We start from the raw sequence: 14143 nt of genomic DNA on the forward strand, positions 1-14143 counted from the left end.
TTGTTTTTTCTTCCTCTCCTTCTGGTTCTCGACTTTACGTCACCCACCATTTTCTCCCATCTCCTTGATGCCTCTCGTCCTTGCGTTTTTTGGGCTCCTTCTCATCTCCTGGCGTGTCTTCCATGAGAGCCTTTTCGGCATTTTCGGCTCTTTTTCTCCACTCTTGGAATTCCCGATTTGCCACTGTTATGCCGGATTTGATTCCAGTCACAAGTTGCTTGATCTCTTTATGTACGTTGTTTTATCCTTCATGAACACATCAAGTTCATCGATCTTCCTCCTGACCTCCGTCATTTTGGTTCTCCCAAACTGCAGTTCTTGAGATATGCTACTGCTGGATATCGGTGTGAATATCTGGCTTAGCCCAACGCCTGGCTGCTCACCTTGGGGCTTACTGCTGCTGCTGGAACTCGCAGTGGCCCCCAGGTTCGGCACACTGATCTCTGCAATATCCCGCTCCTTGCGGACACGTTCGCTCCTCCGTTTTCACTGTCTGGCGTCTTGCCGTCGTCCTTCATATTTTTTTTTGGTTTTTTTATTTTCGTCATTTTTGTTTTGTATGTGTGTGTGTGTATTCCCTCTAACCCCCACTGACAGGCAGTATTATTATGAAAGAACTCTCTCTAAAATGTCGCATTTATGGTCATTGTAAACAGCTTTAGTCCGGGAGTTAGAAAGTGATAGCTCTATTGTAGATCCAGCAACCCATTTCAGAATGTCTAGAGAGTTAGGCCCATTCCGAGGTTATTTTCACTTACAATAAGCCCCGCATGTTTGCATCACCGTTATCAAATGGATATTGGTATTACATACTCGCTTCCAGGTTCGAATATATTCTTTTCAAACCTGGCACGTATTTAGTTTGTTTTTTTTTTTAAATCTATTTGAACTGGTCTCACCATCTTAATTTGATCCTCCAATCCACGCGTTCCGTAATTTTGATTTTCTCTAAGCTTTACGTCTAGATTCACGTCTAGTGCTTTCCTCAGGAACAGCAATCTCCGACACCGGAGAGAGACCCGCAGCTGAGCACTTTTGCAAGCGAAAAACTGGCTGATTCACGGCAACGTCGGCCACCGAATCACCACCAAAACTCGCGACGGACATATTATCAACACGTTCCCGGGCTAATTCACCAACCTGACAGATCTCTCAATAGAACTACACGCCAAAAGTGTAGCATCCGAACTCGGAGAACCGGGCTCCCGGGAGGCAATGAAAACCGACACCGAACAATAAAGCTGCGTCGTATATTTTGGAGGTTAAATTCAAGGTCAACCGAGTCACTCAAGGCAAACACAGGCAAAACACGATATATAACTAAATAATTACTTTATGAACACTTGAAACAAAATTTTAGCACACAAATTAACAAATTTAAAGCGAAAAATTTAAATTAATTCGCTGACGAAAAATACGCACCAAAAGAAAAACACGCCAGCTTTCAAGCGCGGCCTACTGCAATCAACTTGTCAGCCAAAATTGGATTCCTTGGCAACAAAATTAACCAATGACACCAATAATGACCATGCATCAGCTCAATTCAATAAGTATTTATCATCAACATCATAGCCTATTGATTTTAATACCAGAAGTTTGTCATTTTTTTTAATGTAAGAATGAATTTCCATATTTACGTTTTATGCGATCAATTTGCCTCGAATTACGGTATTCAATTTAGAGTTCAAATAAGTTTAGAGTCACTCTCTTTATTTCAATGCTACATAAAGACAATACAAATCAGTAAAAATAATTGGAAACATCCATGAAGCATTTAGCTGACGTCAATGCTTCAAAATCAATCTTCATAAGAACATTACTTTCGACGTTCAACAAACAAAAAGAACTCAGCCATTTATCAGTTGTCGATGTCTTCAATGACCTTAATTTTCAATTAATCAATGCCAATTTTATGAACGATCTTTTACCTCAACTCAACAATTGTTGACCAACAAGCTCAAATAAATTTGCAGATCAATTTCAGAACTTAACTATATGATTGAATGATATGATTAAAATTATTTGCTTTAGCCATGGCTGGGGGCAATAACCCCCTTTGCTCGCCCCCAAATACGACCCTGGTCTGAAGCCAGCCACTTTTATTCGGTATGGTATGGTGTATTGGATCTTAGGTTTTTACGACAGTAGGTATCAGATTTCTATCATTGCTGATAGATATTTATTTTCTTATTAGGTACTTAGATGCTACCAAACCACTCAGGTCATATATACTAAATCAATGTTTGAGGTGGTGGCTCTTTTGACATTGTTACAGAGACTTTCAGCCATTGTCTGGTTCGTCTCTTTTGAGGTAGTGGTTCCGATTAACGGTGTGATTGAGATTCTTTTCAGATTGGCAAGGGTTAAGTTATTAGATGTACGGGATCCAAACAAGTTACTTTTTGAAATTTATAATTATTTAACCTAAATTTCATAAGGTATTATTCAAGTAATGGTATTACACATATATTGTAAAACAAACAGCGCGGGATCTTTGCACTGTGAAACCCGATTGGTCCACAGGTCCTGTGGTTGACCAACCGGAACGGAATAACAACTGGTTCCCAGTAATCATGAGCACAAAGAAAATATGCCATCACCATATCGATTCTGCAACCGAGTGGTCATATAACGGTCCTGTTGATATCCGAAAATACCGGAACATTGTCAATTCCTGAAAGTAGACCTACAGATCCGTGATTTTTCTAAAGCAGAGCATAGCATCTCGATATCGATTCTGCTACCGGATGACCATAAAACGGTCCTGTGGGGAATGACCGGGAAAATGGTTTGCCTCATGCTGAACTGATTATAATATCGAGGTTTTAGACTCTGAGGTCGACAATATTCAAAATAATCATTTTGTCCAAAAATAAATTGATTATTTTGCTTTTGAGGATCGCTTCTGATTTTGACAATATGGGTTGGATAATCAAACGCATATTGACTGATGTATAATGAACTCATTTCAAGCTGAACGTTGCATTAGGTCCTAAGTAACATTGATCGATTCTCTTCGTCGACAATGTTACTATGGACCTAATTCAAATAGTGGCTTAAACTTAAAATTTGGCAGCCAAATGACTGGTCCGATTGGTCAACCACAGAGCGAATCGGGTTTCCAATTAAAAGTAGATATTCCTTTCGAATGGTGGCTGAATCATAATGATTGATAACCGAATTGTCGAGAACAACCAATGTCAACCATGAATTGACACGGTATTTACAGCCTTTGAGGAAGTGTTGATGGCTTGGGGTTCTGTCAGTTATTTACCACTAATTGAAGTAAGGCACCTGTCAGAAGATGTGGGCTGTCCTCACTGTTAAACTTAATCAAGCTATAATTGAACTCAACCAGCTATTGTTTGAAGAGCCAAAAACCGATTGCTAGATCCGTTAGCAAAATTGCCGACGCGCATTTTTCAGGACAATTGGAAATCTCTTTCCAACAACAGAATCGTACAACCGGTCTAAAACAAGCCATCTAACAGCCCCTTCTGTACATGTGTTCATCTTCTATTTACGAGTTGCTCAAGACAAGAAGTTGACATTCCTACTGTACCTATCCATTTCGTTTCAAGTGCGTATAATCACAATCTTCTTGTCAGTAAGCAAAAATGGTTGCTCTAAGGCCACCGAGCCTCTTGCCATTATTTATTACAAACGGGACTGGGATTCATCCCACGATTTTCTGCTTGGTGGGAGACGATCTGATGTCGTCTGAATTACTGATCTGTTACCGACGCAATTCAGCAGTGTCGAGAGGTTTGAATTAAAGCAATAACAAAATTACTACATAATTATATCAACTTATGTAATTTTTAACAACTGTTGCTATACTCTTGTTTCATGGGCCCGGTGTGAAAAAAAATCTTTTTCTTCAAGAACTTCTTTTTTTTTAATAAAGAAAAGTAATTGAATTCTTCCCGATACACAACTTGCATTAAATAATGGATCATAACATTCGAGCAGGGGTCGTAATCATGTGAGATGTAGATGTAGTCCAAGAAGTGGCTAACAACCTTGACCGAGAAAGTACGGTGATAAAATGTTCCTAAAAAAAAGTTATAACTGTTAAAATATGGTTTGAAATAAATGCCTATAGTCACTTTTCCTGGAAAATGGAAGTCACAGATTCCAAACTAAAATAATTTCATAGTTTCTTATCTTTTCGATTTGGTATACAATAACTCTATCTCATATGCGTAGTTGGAGAGGGGAAGGGGGGCTAACTACACCCTCTCCCGCCCCCCTCACTCATATTAATGGAAACAAAGTTTCAAACTGAAATAGCTTCGGAGTTTCTCATCTTGTCAAGTTGGTATATGTCTTGACCGGACCGAGGTTTCCAGCCTTGACCACGGCTCCACGAATCAATGGTGCAGCACTCCCACGGATGGGGCTGGTTCCACTGTTGCTGCTGCTGTTTCTTCTGCTTCCGTCTCCTCCAAAATTCTTTACAAGAATGCCGTCAACGAGCTTAGGTACCTAATATTTATACCTTTAAACTAGTAATCCTCAATCCCTTGCAATGCGATCCAGTTCTTGAAACTGCCGAAAATATCATATCCATACCATATTTCAGCTCTAACCATGTAACATTAAATGCGACAAGGTGGCAACAAATGTAATGCCTTCAAAACCATTCCTACTTTCCCATCATGCACAATTGAAAAATGATTTAGTTGTTTTCGAATTGACGAGCACAATTTTCGAGGATCATGATTTCCTGTAACGTTATCTAGAAAACTCTATATTTTTTTTTCGCAATGCGACAAAAAGATGTACCAAGCATAAGGAAAAGGAGGAGCTAGCATCAGAGCACCAGAGAAATTTGGCTTCACTCGAGTTGTTCGCAGATGACAGGCGTTGCAGTCCTGTGGTAATCCTATATATATAGAGATTCGCGGAAGCGGCCATTTCGAGCAGCGAGACTGTCAAAATGTGAGCCAAACGAACATTTTAATTAGAAAATATTCAGAGGATTTCCTATTGAGTGGAAAAGTATTGTAATCGGAGTGAAATAAATTCAAACATAACGTTTATAAAAGAAAAACAAATTATAACAGTAAAATACGTATGTTAAGATACGAGAGTTTTAAGCATAATTAACAATTATATAATAAATTTTGAATGGATAGTTTCTATAGATTATTCAGTTCGGTTTATATTGCTGATTGCATCTGTAACTGGACAGCCCCAAAAATGCAAAAAGGGTGATAAAAGTACACGATTTCGTCAAATCGTTTTGGTGTCTCCGGAGCACTCATTGCTTGTATCATAAGAAATTAGTGCACCGAAGACACCAAGATGATCAGAACTAAATTCACACACCCTTTTTAATAAGTGAAAACGCGCTTTTTTGTCCTGTTTGGTATGAAGTGCACAATAAGACTGAACGCAATATTTCTGTTTTTTCAGCATTATATCTTAATTTTTTAGCAAAATATAATTGCGTGTGCTCGAAGTGGTACTGGAACAAACATTAAATTTTAACATTAGAGTAAGCAACGACAAAGTCACGCACAAAGCTGGAACATTTTACTTCGCGGCAAGTGTTGCCAGCTTTTGTAAACAAAACAAATCACGTTGCCAAATCGTTTGAAAATATTTCCGGGAATCTCTGTACAAAGGATTACTACTTTTAACCTATCAAAATTTTTGACCAATGATATTCCGTTTATATACGGTTCATCTATTATCTATCACGTCTCACGCTCAATCGATTCTACTCACTATTTATTTCACACTAGCTCTATCTACTACATTCTTCCCCTCTCCAACTTTCCTTAATTGAGTAAGGGGGACTTCATCTACCCTCTCGGGGGAAATTCCATCAGGTCATGGCAATTCTAAGTATTCCAAAATTTCCTCAGTCCATCCATCAGGTCATGGCAATTCTTATCTTCCATCCATGGTAATTCTAACTATTTTGTTTGCATACTTTATCATCCATCAGGTCATGACAATAATTTTACAAAATTTCTTCAGTCCATCCATCAGGTCATGGTAATTCTATCTACCGTCCATCAGGTCATGGTAATTCATATTAACCATACATCGTACCAACTGTCGTGACCGGACCGAGGTTTCCAGCCTCGGCCAGGGCTACACGAATAATAGTGCAGCTCTCCCACGACTGCTGCTGCTGCTGTTCCTTCTGCTTCCGTCTCCTCCATAATTCGTTACAATAATGCCGTCAACGAGCTTAGGTAGGGTAGGACGGGGCAAGCTCGCCATACGGGGCAAGATGAGCACCCTTGATATTTACATCCAAATTGGTATTTTTCTTAAAAATGCATACCTTTATCCATCAAAGATAATTCATAGATACCTACATCATTTCAAAAATAAATATCAAATACACACGTTATTGAAAAATAAGTAAAAATGTGAAAACCGAAAAAAATACTCTATTTGCTATAAGAAACTAGCATCAGAAAATAAGCATTTGTCATTATATTAGGTTTTATTGCACCACAAACAAATCACCAGTATGGTAAGTCCGCTTCACTTGATGTGTGTGTGTAATTCATTTTTAACTATTTAACAATTTAATTAGCCAAACAAACACTTTAATAAATGTTCTCCAAACGGGGTGGAACGAGCACCTATCTCCGGGGTAAGATCGCCACATCACTACTCAGTGTCCTAACCTCAAAAGCAGCTGTCAAAGTTAAATTTTCAAAACAACAGTGCGGTGAATAATTCTGAAATCTACAAAATGGTCCGAAATTATAAACGCGTTTCCTGTAGAAAAAATTTGGCCACAGCAAATCTTCATGCTGCGGTCGAAGCTGTTGTCTCGGAAAGATTTTCCGTTAAAAGAGCTTCATCCGAGTATGGCATTCCTCGGCAAACGCTAAAGCCGAATCTTAAACGTAGTGAGAAAGTGAGTCAGTTGGGTCGGTACTGCACCGTTTTCACGGAACAACAGAAGAAAGAGCTTGTACTGCATGTGTTAAACATGGACAAATCGTTCTACGGCCTTACGACCAAAGAAATTCGTCAATTGGCTTTTGATCTTGCGGAAAAAAAACCACATTCCTCATCCGTTCAACAAGTCCATAGGACTTGCGGGACAAGATTGGTTGGCTGGATTCCGAAAGCGACATCCTGAGATAACTTTGCGAACTCCGGAAGCTACATCGGTTGCAAGAGCTCAGGGTTTCAATAAAGTGGCTGTTGAGCGGTTTTACTTGATGCTAGAGGAAACCATCACAATAGGAAAATTTTCGCCAACCCGGATCTATAATGTGGATGAAACGTCGGTTCTTACGGTAAGTTGATGTTTCCTTTTTTTAATTTTAAATCTACATTGTTGCCTTCTATTTTATTTTAGATTCAAACGAAAAAAAAGTAAGATTCTGGCACTTTGAGGCAAGCGGCAAATTGGCTGCGTTACATCGGCATAAAGAGGCGAATTAACAACAGCAGCTAGTTGTACCTGTGCAACGGGACATTACGTGCCACCCATGCTGATCTTTCCGAGGGTAAGAATGACGGAGCAGCTCAAAATAGGAGCTCCACCTGAAACCCTATTTAGTTGTAATTCAAGTGGTTGGATGACTGGTAAAGATTTCTGTAAATGGCTCGAACATTTCATTCAACATACCAGACCAATACCAGATAGCCCTATCCTCTTATTGCTGGATGGCCATAGCTCGCACACGAAAAATTTGGCCTTTGTAGAAATGGCCAGATCGGCCAACGTTACTGTTATATCGTTCCCACTACACTGCACTCATAAAATGCAGCCTCTCGATGTTAGCTACATGGCATCTCTGAAGTCACATTTCTCTCAGACTGTGGAGTTATTTTTAAAAGCCAACCCTGGAAAAGTCGTGACGGTAAATGAGATTAGCTCCCTCTTTGGAAAAGCGTTCATGGCATCGGCGACCCCTTCCACCGCTATTAATGGCTTCAGGAAAACAGGAATAGTTCCACTGAAGAAATTTATCTTCGGTGAAGACGATTTTGCTGCATCCAACGTTTCGGATGCTCCTCAAACTGTGGATGATGAGCCTCCCTTTTATGGGTTTGATGACTCTGGGAAGGAGCTAAAGTCATTCAACCGCATAAATACCTCGGTTGATCATCTCCCAAGCAGTGAGCTAGCTTCATGTTCGAAGTGAAAGCCTCCTAAATAAAGCTAAATTAATTAATTATTTCATGTTCGAATGTAGTGGTTGATTCAAATAAGGAACTACCCATTTCTTCCGGATTTAAACCTCAGCCAAACCAAATGCAAGAAACCGGTAAAGCCTTCATAACATTACCATCGGAGTTGAAGCCAGTCCCGAAGATGGTGTCCAGGAATAAATCCCGTTCTATGAGGAAAGAAAAAGCTGCAGTTATCACATCCAACTCCCATCAAAATATGCTGAAAACATCAATGGCCCTGAGAGAAATAAAAGAAATTAAAAAACCGCAAAGTTTTCCAAAAAGAGGAAATTGAGCTTGCTGGTTGAGGATTTGTTATGCGACAAGTGTGGATCCATCTTCGGTCAGTCCATGGAAGGAGAAAATTGGAGTAAATGCACAAAGTGTAACGCATGGTTTCATCTTTGTGAGGGTACAAATTGTCCATTTTGCTAATCCGTATCATGAATATAAGAAACTCGTTTAATCAAATAAAAAATAAATAAATAAATAAAACAAAAATAAACTTACCTTATGTTTTTGTTTGCTACTTGTTTTGTTCTTTTTACTGGTATTCTGTGTTATAAACCAATATTTTCCCTTGAAAAAAAAATTCAAGATTACATCGTAGCCATTGCAGTGTTATAAGACTGAGAAAACCTTTAATCAAAGCAAAATTATAGCATCCTTGAAGCTTCGGATATTCTGTATGGCCCCATGGCCATTTAGGTCCATGTTTATGTCATAACCGAAATTCTTTCTTATACCGCAGTTCCACATGCTTTCGAAAAAACCGTAGAACTCTAGGATCTGCTTCGAGGATTGACCATTTTTAAAGATGTTCTAGACCTTCCGGAGGACGGTCCCATGGCCTTCTAGGTACATGTTTATATCACGACCGCAAAATAATTTATATATGTCAGTTCCAAGTGTATTCGAAAAAACCGTGGAGCTCTAGGATCAGTTCCATACATTGACCACTTTTACGGATTTTTCGGATCTTCCGGAGGACGGTCCGATGGCCATCTGGGTCCATGTTTATGTCACGATCCCAAATTCATTCTAATATCACAGTTCCTAACGTTTTCAAGAAAACCACGGAGCTCTAGGATCAGTTTCGTGAATTTTCCACTTTTACGGATGTTGCGGATATTCCGTTCATGTTTATGTCACAACCCCTAATTCTTTCTATCATCACAGTTCCTAATGTTTAAGAAAAAACGCGTAGCTCTTGGATCAGGATCGTGGATTTACCACTTTTACGGATGTTCCGGATCTTCCGTTGGACGGTCCGATGGCCATCTGGGTCCATGACCCACATTCATTCTTATATCACAGATCCTAATGTTAAAAAAAACGCGGAGCTCTATGATCAGTTTCATGGATTGTCCACTTTTACAGATGTTCCGGATCTTCCGGAGGACGGTCCCATGGCCATCCATGTACATGTTTATGTTGCGACCCCAAATATTTTTTTATATCACAGTTCCTAATGTTTAAAAAAAAAACCGCAGAGCTCTAGGATCAGGTTCATGGATTGATCACTTTTACGGATGTTCCGGATTTTTCGGAGACCGTTCCGTTGTCTCCAGCATCTATATTTAGGAACCATGACTGTATTCTGGCTAATTGTGAGCATTTGTGCCCATTAATCTAAATTACAGATCTTGCTCCACTTGCAAAACCCTACAAACACACCTTTCAAAAAAACGTTTAACAACTCTTTTCGCTTTTTAAAAAAGTAGACGACTCTATTTTCAATCTTTTTACAATCAAAATCATCTACAAACCCTAGGAATTCTAAAGGCACCAAAATTTTTGAAATTCATTCAGAAATGGCTAAGTTATGTCATTGCAAACTTGCCGTTACACGTTTTTCGGAGGCATCGTATTCGGAGTATTAACCTATCAAAATTCTTGAACCAATGAAATTTCGTTTACCTACCAAGAACAACATGTGAAAAGGGCATAGAAGTTTTTGTAAACAAACCTTCTTATGCCCTTTTCTCGCTACTCATATGACACTAACGCAAACTATCTACATCACCGGATAGGGGAAACTTTTCCCTTCCCGGTGATGTTGTTTGGTTTGCGTGGGCGATCCTCGGTTGGCAAGAAAATGGCCTACAAAGGTTTGTTTAAAAAGGGAGAAAGGTTTTTTTACAAAACGCTTGTATGCCCTTTTCACATGTGGCTCTTGATACGGTCTATCACGCTTCACGCTCACTCGATTCTACTCATTCTTTATTTCACACTAACTCTACACGGCGAATGAGAACGACCCAAATTTGAGTTTAGTTCACTCATAATCGCGAATCAGAAAATTGACGAAAATTTTATTCAGTCTCGGAGTAGTACCAATAGACTGAGTGAATCCAATCTTTACTTTTCTCAAATTCGGGAATTTTTCCCTGGAAAATCTTGGAAAAACCTGGGAAAACATGAGGCAAATTTACTCATCGCCGAGTTCCTGCACTTTTGGCGATTATGAGTGAACAAAACTCAAATTTGAGTCGTTCTCATTCGCCTTGTATCTAACAATTGCTCAATATCATAGGCGTAGTTCAAAAGGGCTGAGCTTTTCCTTCAACTGGTCTATTAAAAATTAACAACAAAAAAAGAACTACTCATCAAAAAACTACTCATAGGAAAATATGCTATGAAAAATCAATGGCTAAAAACTTCTCATCTGAAAATGCTCCAGCACGGCGAATGAGAACGGCCCAAATTTGAGTTGAGGCTGATAATTAAGGTAACGATTAAAGATTTGAACTGGACTAAAGTCAAGACAAATATTCTAGGTATAACAAAAACAGGAAATACACTGAAAATAAGAGTTCATACCAGCTAGTCATTTGTATGACCATATACTTTACTGACCAGAATTACCACTCACCCTGTGCTAATTCTTAGAAAGCTCTCATTTAACAACTGTGGAAGTGCTCAAAGAACACAATAAAACCAAAGAAGAAAGTTATTGACAATAGTTTTGAGTACTTTTAAGTGACGTGAAAATAGCTCCCAAAGTAAACAGACTTCAAACGGTTGGTCATTGTGGGTGAAGCTTGATAAAAGCTATTGTAGTAAAACTACATTATAATTTCAATTTGAAGTCTGAAAACTAATACACTGCAGCAGCAAACCCTTATAAGATTGGTTTAATGATGTGTAATCCAATAAGTACCACGTTCCACTTAGGATCGATGGTAAGGTGGGATATTTAAACAACCAGCTCGAGAAGGTTAAACGACGTTAACTTATAAACCGCAAAAGTGGAAAGTATGTAGGTACATATATAAAAATTAACGTTCCGTTTTGCCGCCTTCTCATCGTTAAAAGTTGGCTTCTCCACCCATTTCAACCCTTTCGCATATTGGTATTCTGCCTTCTCCCTTGAAAAATCCATTCGCTCCACAGCGAAAATTAAACATTATGAAATTGTTCTCTTCGCTCGCTACCGCTGCTGCTGGCTTCTTCGACGGAAATGGAAATTTATCCGATTATAAGCATAAGCACACGTATGTAGTGCAGACGCCCACCGCACCCATCATCGTGTCGTCCTAATGAGCATACACCATTAACACTCAGCTGACACACGTCCTACTACTCACATCCGTTTCTGATTTTTTTTTTCCTTTCCTTTATCCCACCAGCTGCTGGATGAACGAAAGTCACGCGATGTGGTTGCTGACGATTCCAGTGTGCTTCTCACTCATTACCTCGCTCGTGTTCCTCGTCAACGTGGTCCGAGTTCTGCTGACCAAGCTGAACTCCACCTCGCCCAATCCGGCCCCACTCGGTCTGAAGAAAGCCACTCGAGCGACACTGATTTTGGTAATCCATGTGCTATTCCCATAAGTATTGACATAAATGATCATTTTCACACCCTTCCTCCGATCAGATTCCGCTGTTTGGTCTGCAACACATCCTGCTGCCGTTCCGTCCGGACAAGGGATGCGAGCTGGAACGCTACTATCAGGTGGTGTCGGCGGTGCTGATTAGCCTGCAGGGTGCGTGCGTTTCCTGTTTGTTCTGTTTCGCCAACCACGACGTGATTTTTGCCATCAAATGTCAGCTGAGCCGGTGCTTCCCGGAGCTGGTGCACCATCCGTTCCGCGAGAGCTACAACGGGGGCCAACCGGCGACGCAGAGCCGCGATATGGTCGTATGACTGTTGGGCTTCCGGCGCGGAACGAAGACGACCGGAAGTCACGAGGTTATCGGCGATTGCATCGAGGGAGGGGTTTAGACGGTGACGCGGGGATTCAATGTACAAAACTGAACAAATAAACCAAATATTTTGTGGGTGTTATCTGTGGAACGGGAGACCTATTCGAGAGGAAGAGATCCTATATTTTCGATGTGTTGATCGGATAGATGTGGTTTTATGCTAATGGTGAATTTTATCGAAATCGTTGAACCTGTAGTAGTGAATGAAAATTGTGCCAAATTTAAATTGAAGAGATAAACCCATCCAATGAATGTGAACTCCGTGGAGAAATTCTGAAAAATCAATATAATTAAAAAATAAGAATATAAAAAGTGCATATTACTATCGATAGTTATGAAGAAGATCACCATGTAACCCTAAGAGAACCTATGCTTTAGAATTGGCCGAATATGTTACTCTGCTTTCACACACGTGTAATTTCACACGACATTTCATGTAAATTTAAGCACAATATCGCATAAATCAGCAATCTTGTATACAAACTTGTAAGCAATTAAGCTCAATATTAAACGGGAGGAGATTTTACGCGACAGTTAAAATTCGGAGCTTTTTGCTGCGTGCTTGTCGGATAGAAAACTTGTTAGAACCAAATCTACTTCCATTAGACTCTTGCTGCCATTTGTGACAACTGTTCAACTTGCTGTCCCCGTTCCACTTCCGTTCATATTGCGTTTTATTCCAATTGATCAGGAATGGCTTCTAGTTTTAGATTTAAAGGTTGTGCGTAATTTTTGTTTTATTTAAAATATAGTTACAATTTTTTAGGGGTCAAATTAAATGATTTTTAGGATTTGTCCCTGCGCATTTTGACGTAGAACTACGTCTTTCTTTACTATACTGGGGGTCACATTACGAAATCAAAAATGTGCTTTGTAACGAAAATGAGTAAGTTTTCAATCGCATATTTCTCAAAATCATTATTGAGAAATATGTCATGCAATATGTAATTCGACCAAGAATTCTAGATAGAGTTTGAATAAGGGTATAACAGATTTTGAAAACAATGATTACTTTCGATGACTTTTAGATAGCCAAGTCTCACCAACGCAAACCAACTCGGGGAAGACTTCCTCTACCCGACGGTTATGTCGGTTTACGTAGGCGTGCCTTGAATTTCTAGACATCATCGAGATAAGTCATTGATTTGTAATCTTGTATAAAAACTATCTAATGTTTAACGAAAATCATTCATAAGTCACGCTCAGGCATGGAAAATCATTTACATTCATTTCATGCAATCATTTACATTCATTTGCCTCTAACTTTTTTCGTCAACAGTATTCCGCAAAATGATGTACAGAGCTTTTGTAGGTTATGTTATTAGCTACAACTTTTGCCCATTACTCAAATCTGTATCTCTTATGCATCACGAATTAGAACGGGCAGAAGTAGTTACTGTTTTTCAGTGAATGTAAAATACATTCACTGAAAAACTGTAGTGGCTTCTGTTCGCTCTGGTTCGTCATACATAAGAGATACGGATTTGAGTTGCTAACAAAAGTTGTAGCGAGTAATAAAACCTACTAAAGTTCCATAGACTATTTTGCGGAATTCTGTTGATCAAAAAAGGTAGGGGCAAATGAATGTAAATGAATGCACGAAATGAATGCAAATGATTTTCCATGCCTGGTCACGCTTATGAAATTCATGTGTGACGTTAATAAGTCGTTTATTTGCCTCAGTGTATGAATTTCATTAGTATAACTTATGAATGATTTTCATCAAACATTAGATAGCTCTCATACGCCTTTAACCATTTCATTTTTCCAA

At 39.2% G+C, this 14143-nt stretch overlaps 1 protein-coding gene across 1 annotated transcript in view; it reads left to right on the forward strand.

Moving 5' to 3' along the window:
- LOC135699763 (calcitonin gene-related peptide type 1 receptor-like) overlaps positions 1–12620 on the forward strand; it is a 199363-nt gene extending 186743 nt beyond the window's left edge. Inside the window, exons 9-10 of the mRNA XM_065220083.1 lie at positions 11796–11976; positions 12044–12620. Of these exons, the coding sequence (XP_065076155.1) occupies positions 11796–11976; positions 12044–12313 (451 nt within the window). The 3' untranslated portion in view covers positions 12314–12620. The remainder of the gene's footprint in view (positions 1–11795; positions 11977–12043) is intronic.
- Positions 12621–14143: the final 1523 nt, after the last annotated feature.

This window comes from Ochlerotatus camptorhynchus, unplaced genomic scaffold (genome assembly GCF_037179485.1).
Source record: "Ochlerotatus camptorhynchus isolate MF236.1 unplaced genomic scaffold, CSIRO-AGI_Acam_v1.1 ptg000114l, whole genome shotgun sequence".
In the NCBI taxonomy this organism is placed as follows: Eukaryota; Metazoa; Arthropoda; class Insecta; order Diptera; family Culicidae; genus Ochlerotatus; species Ochlerotatus camptorhynchus.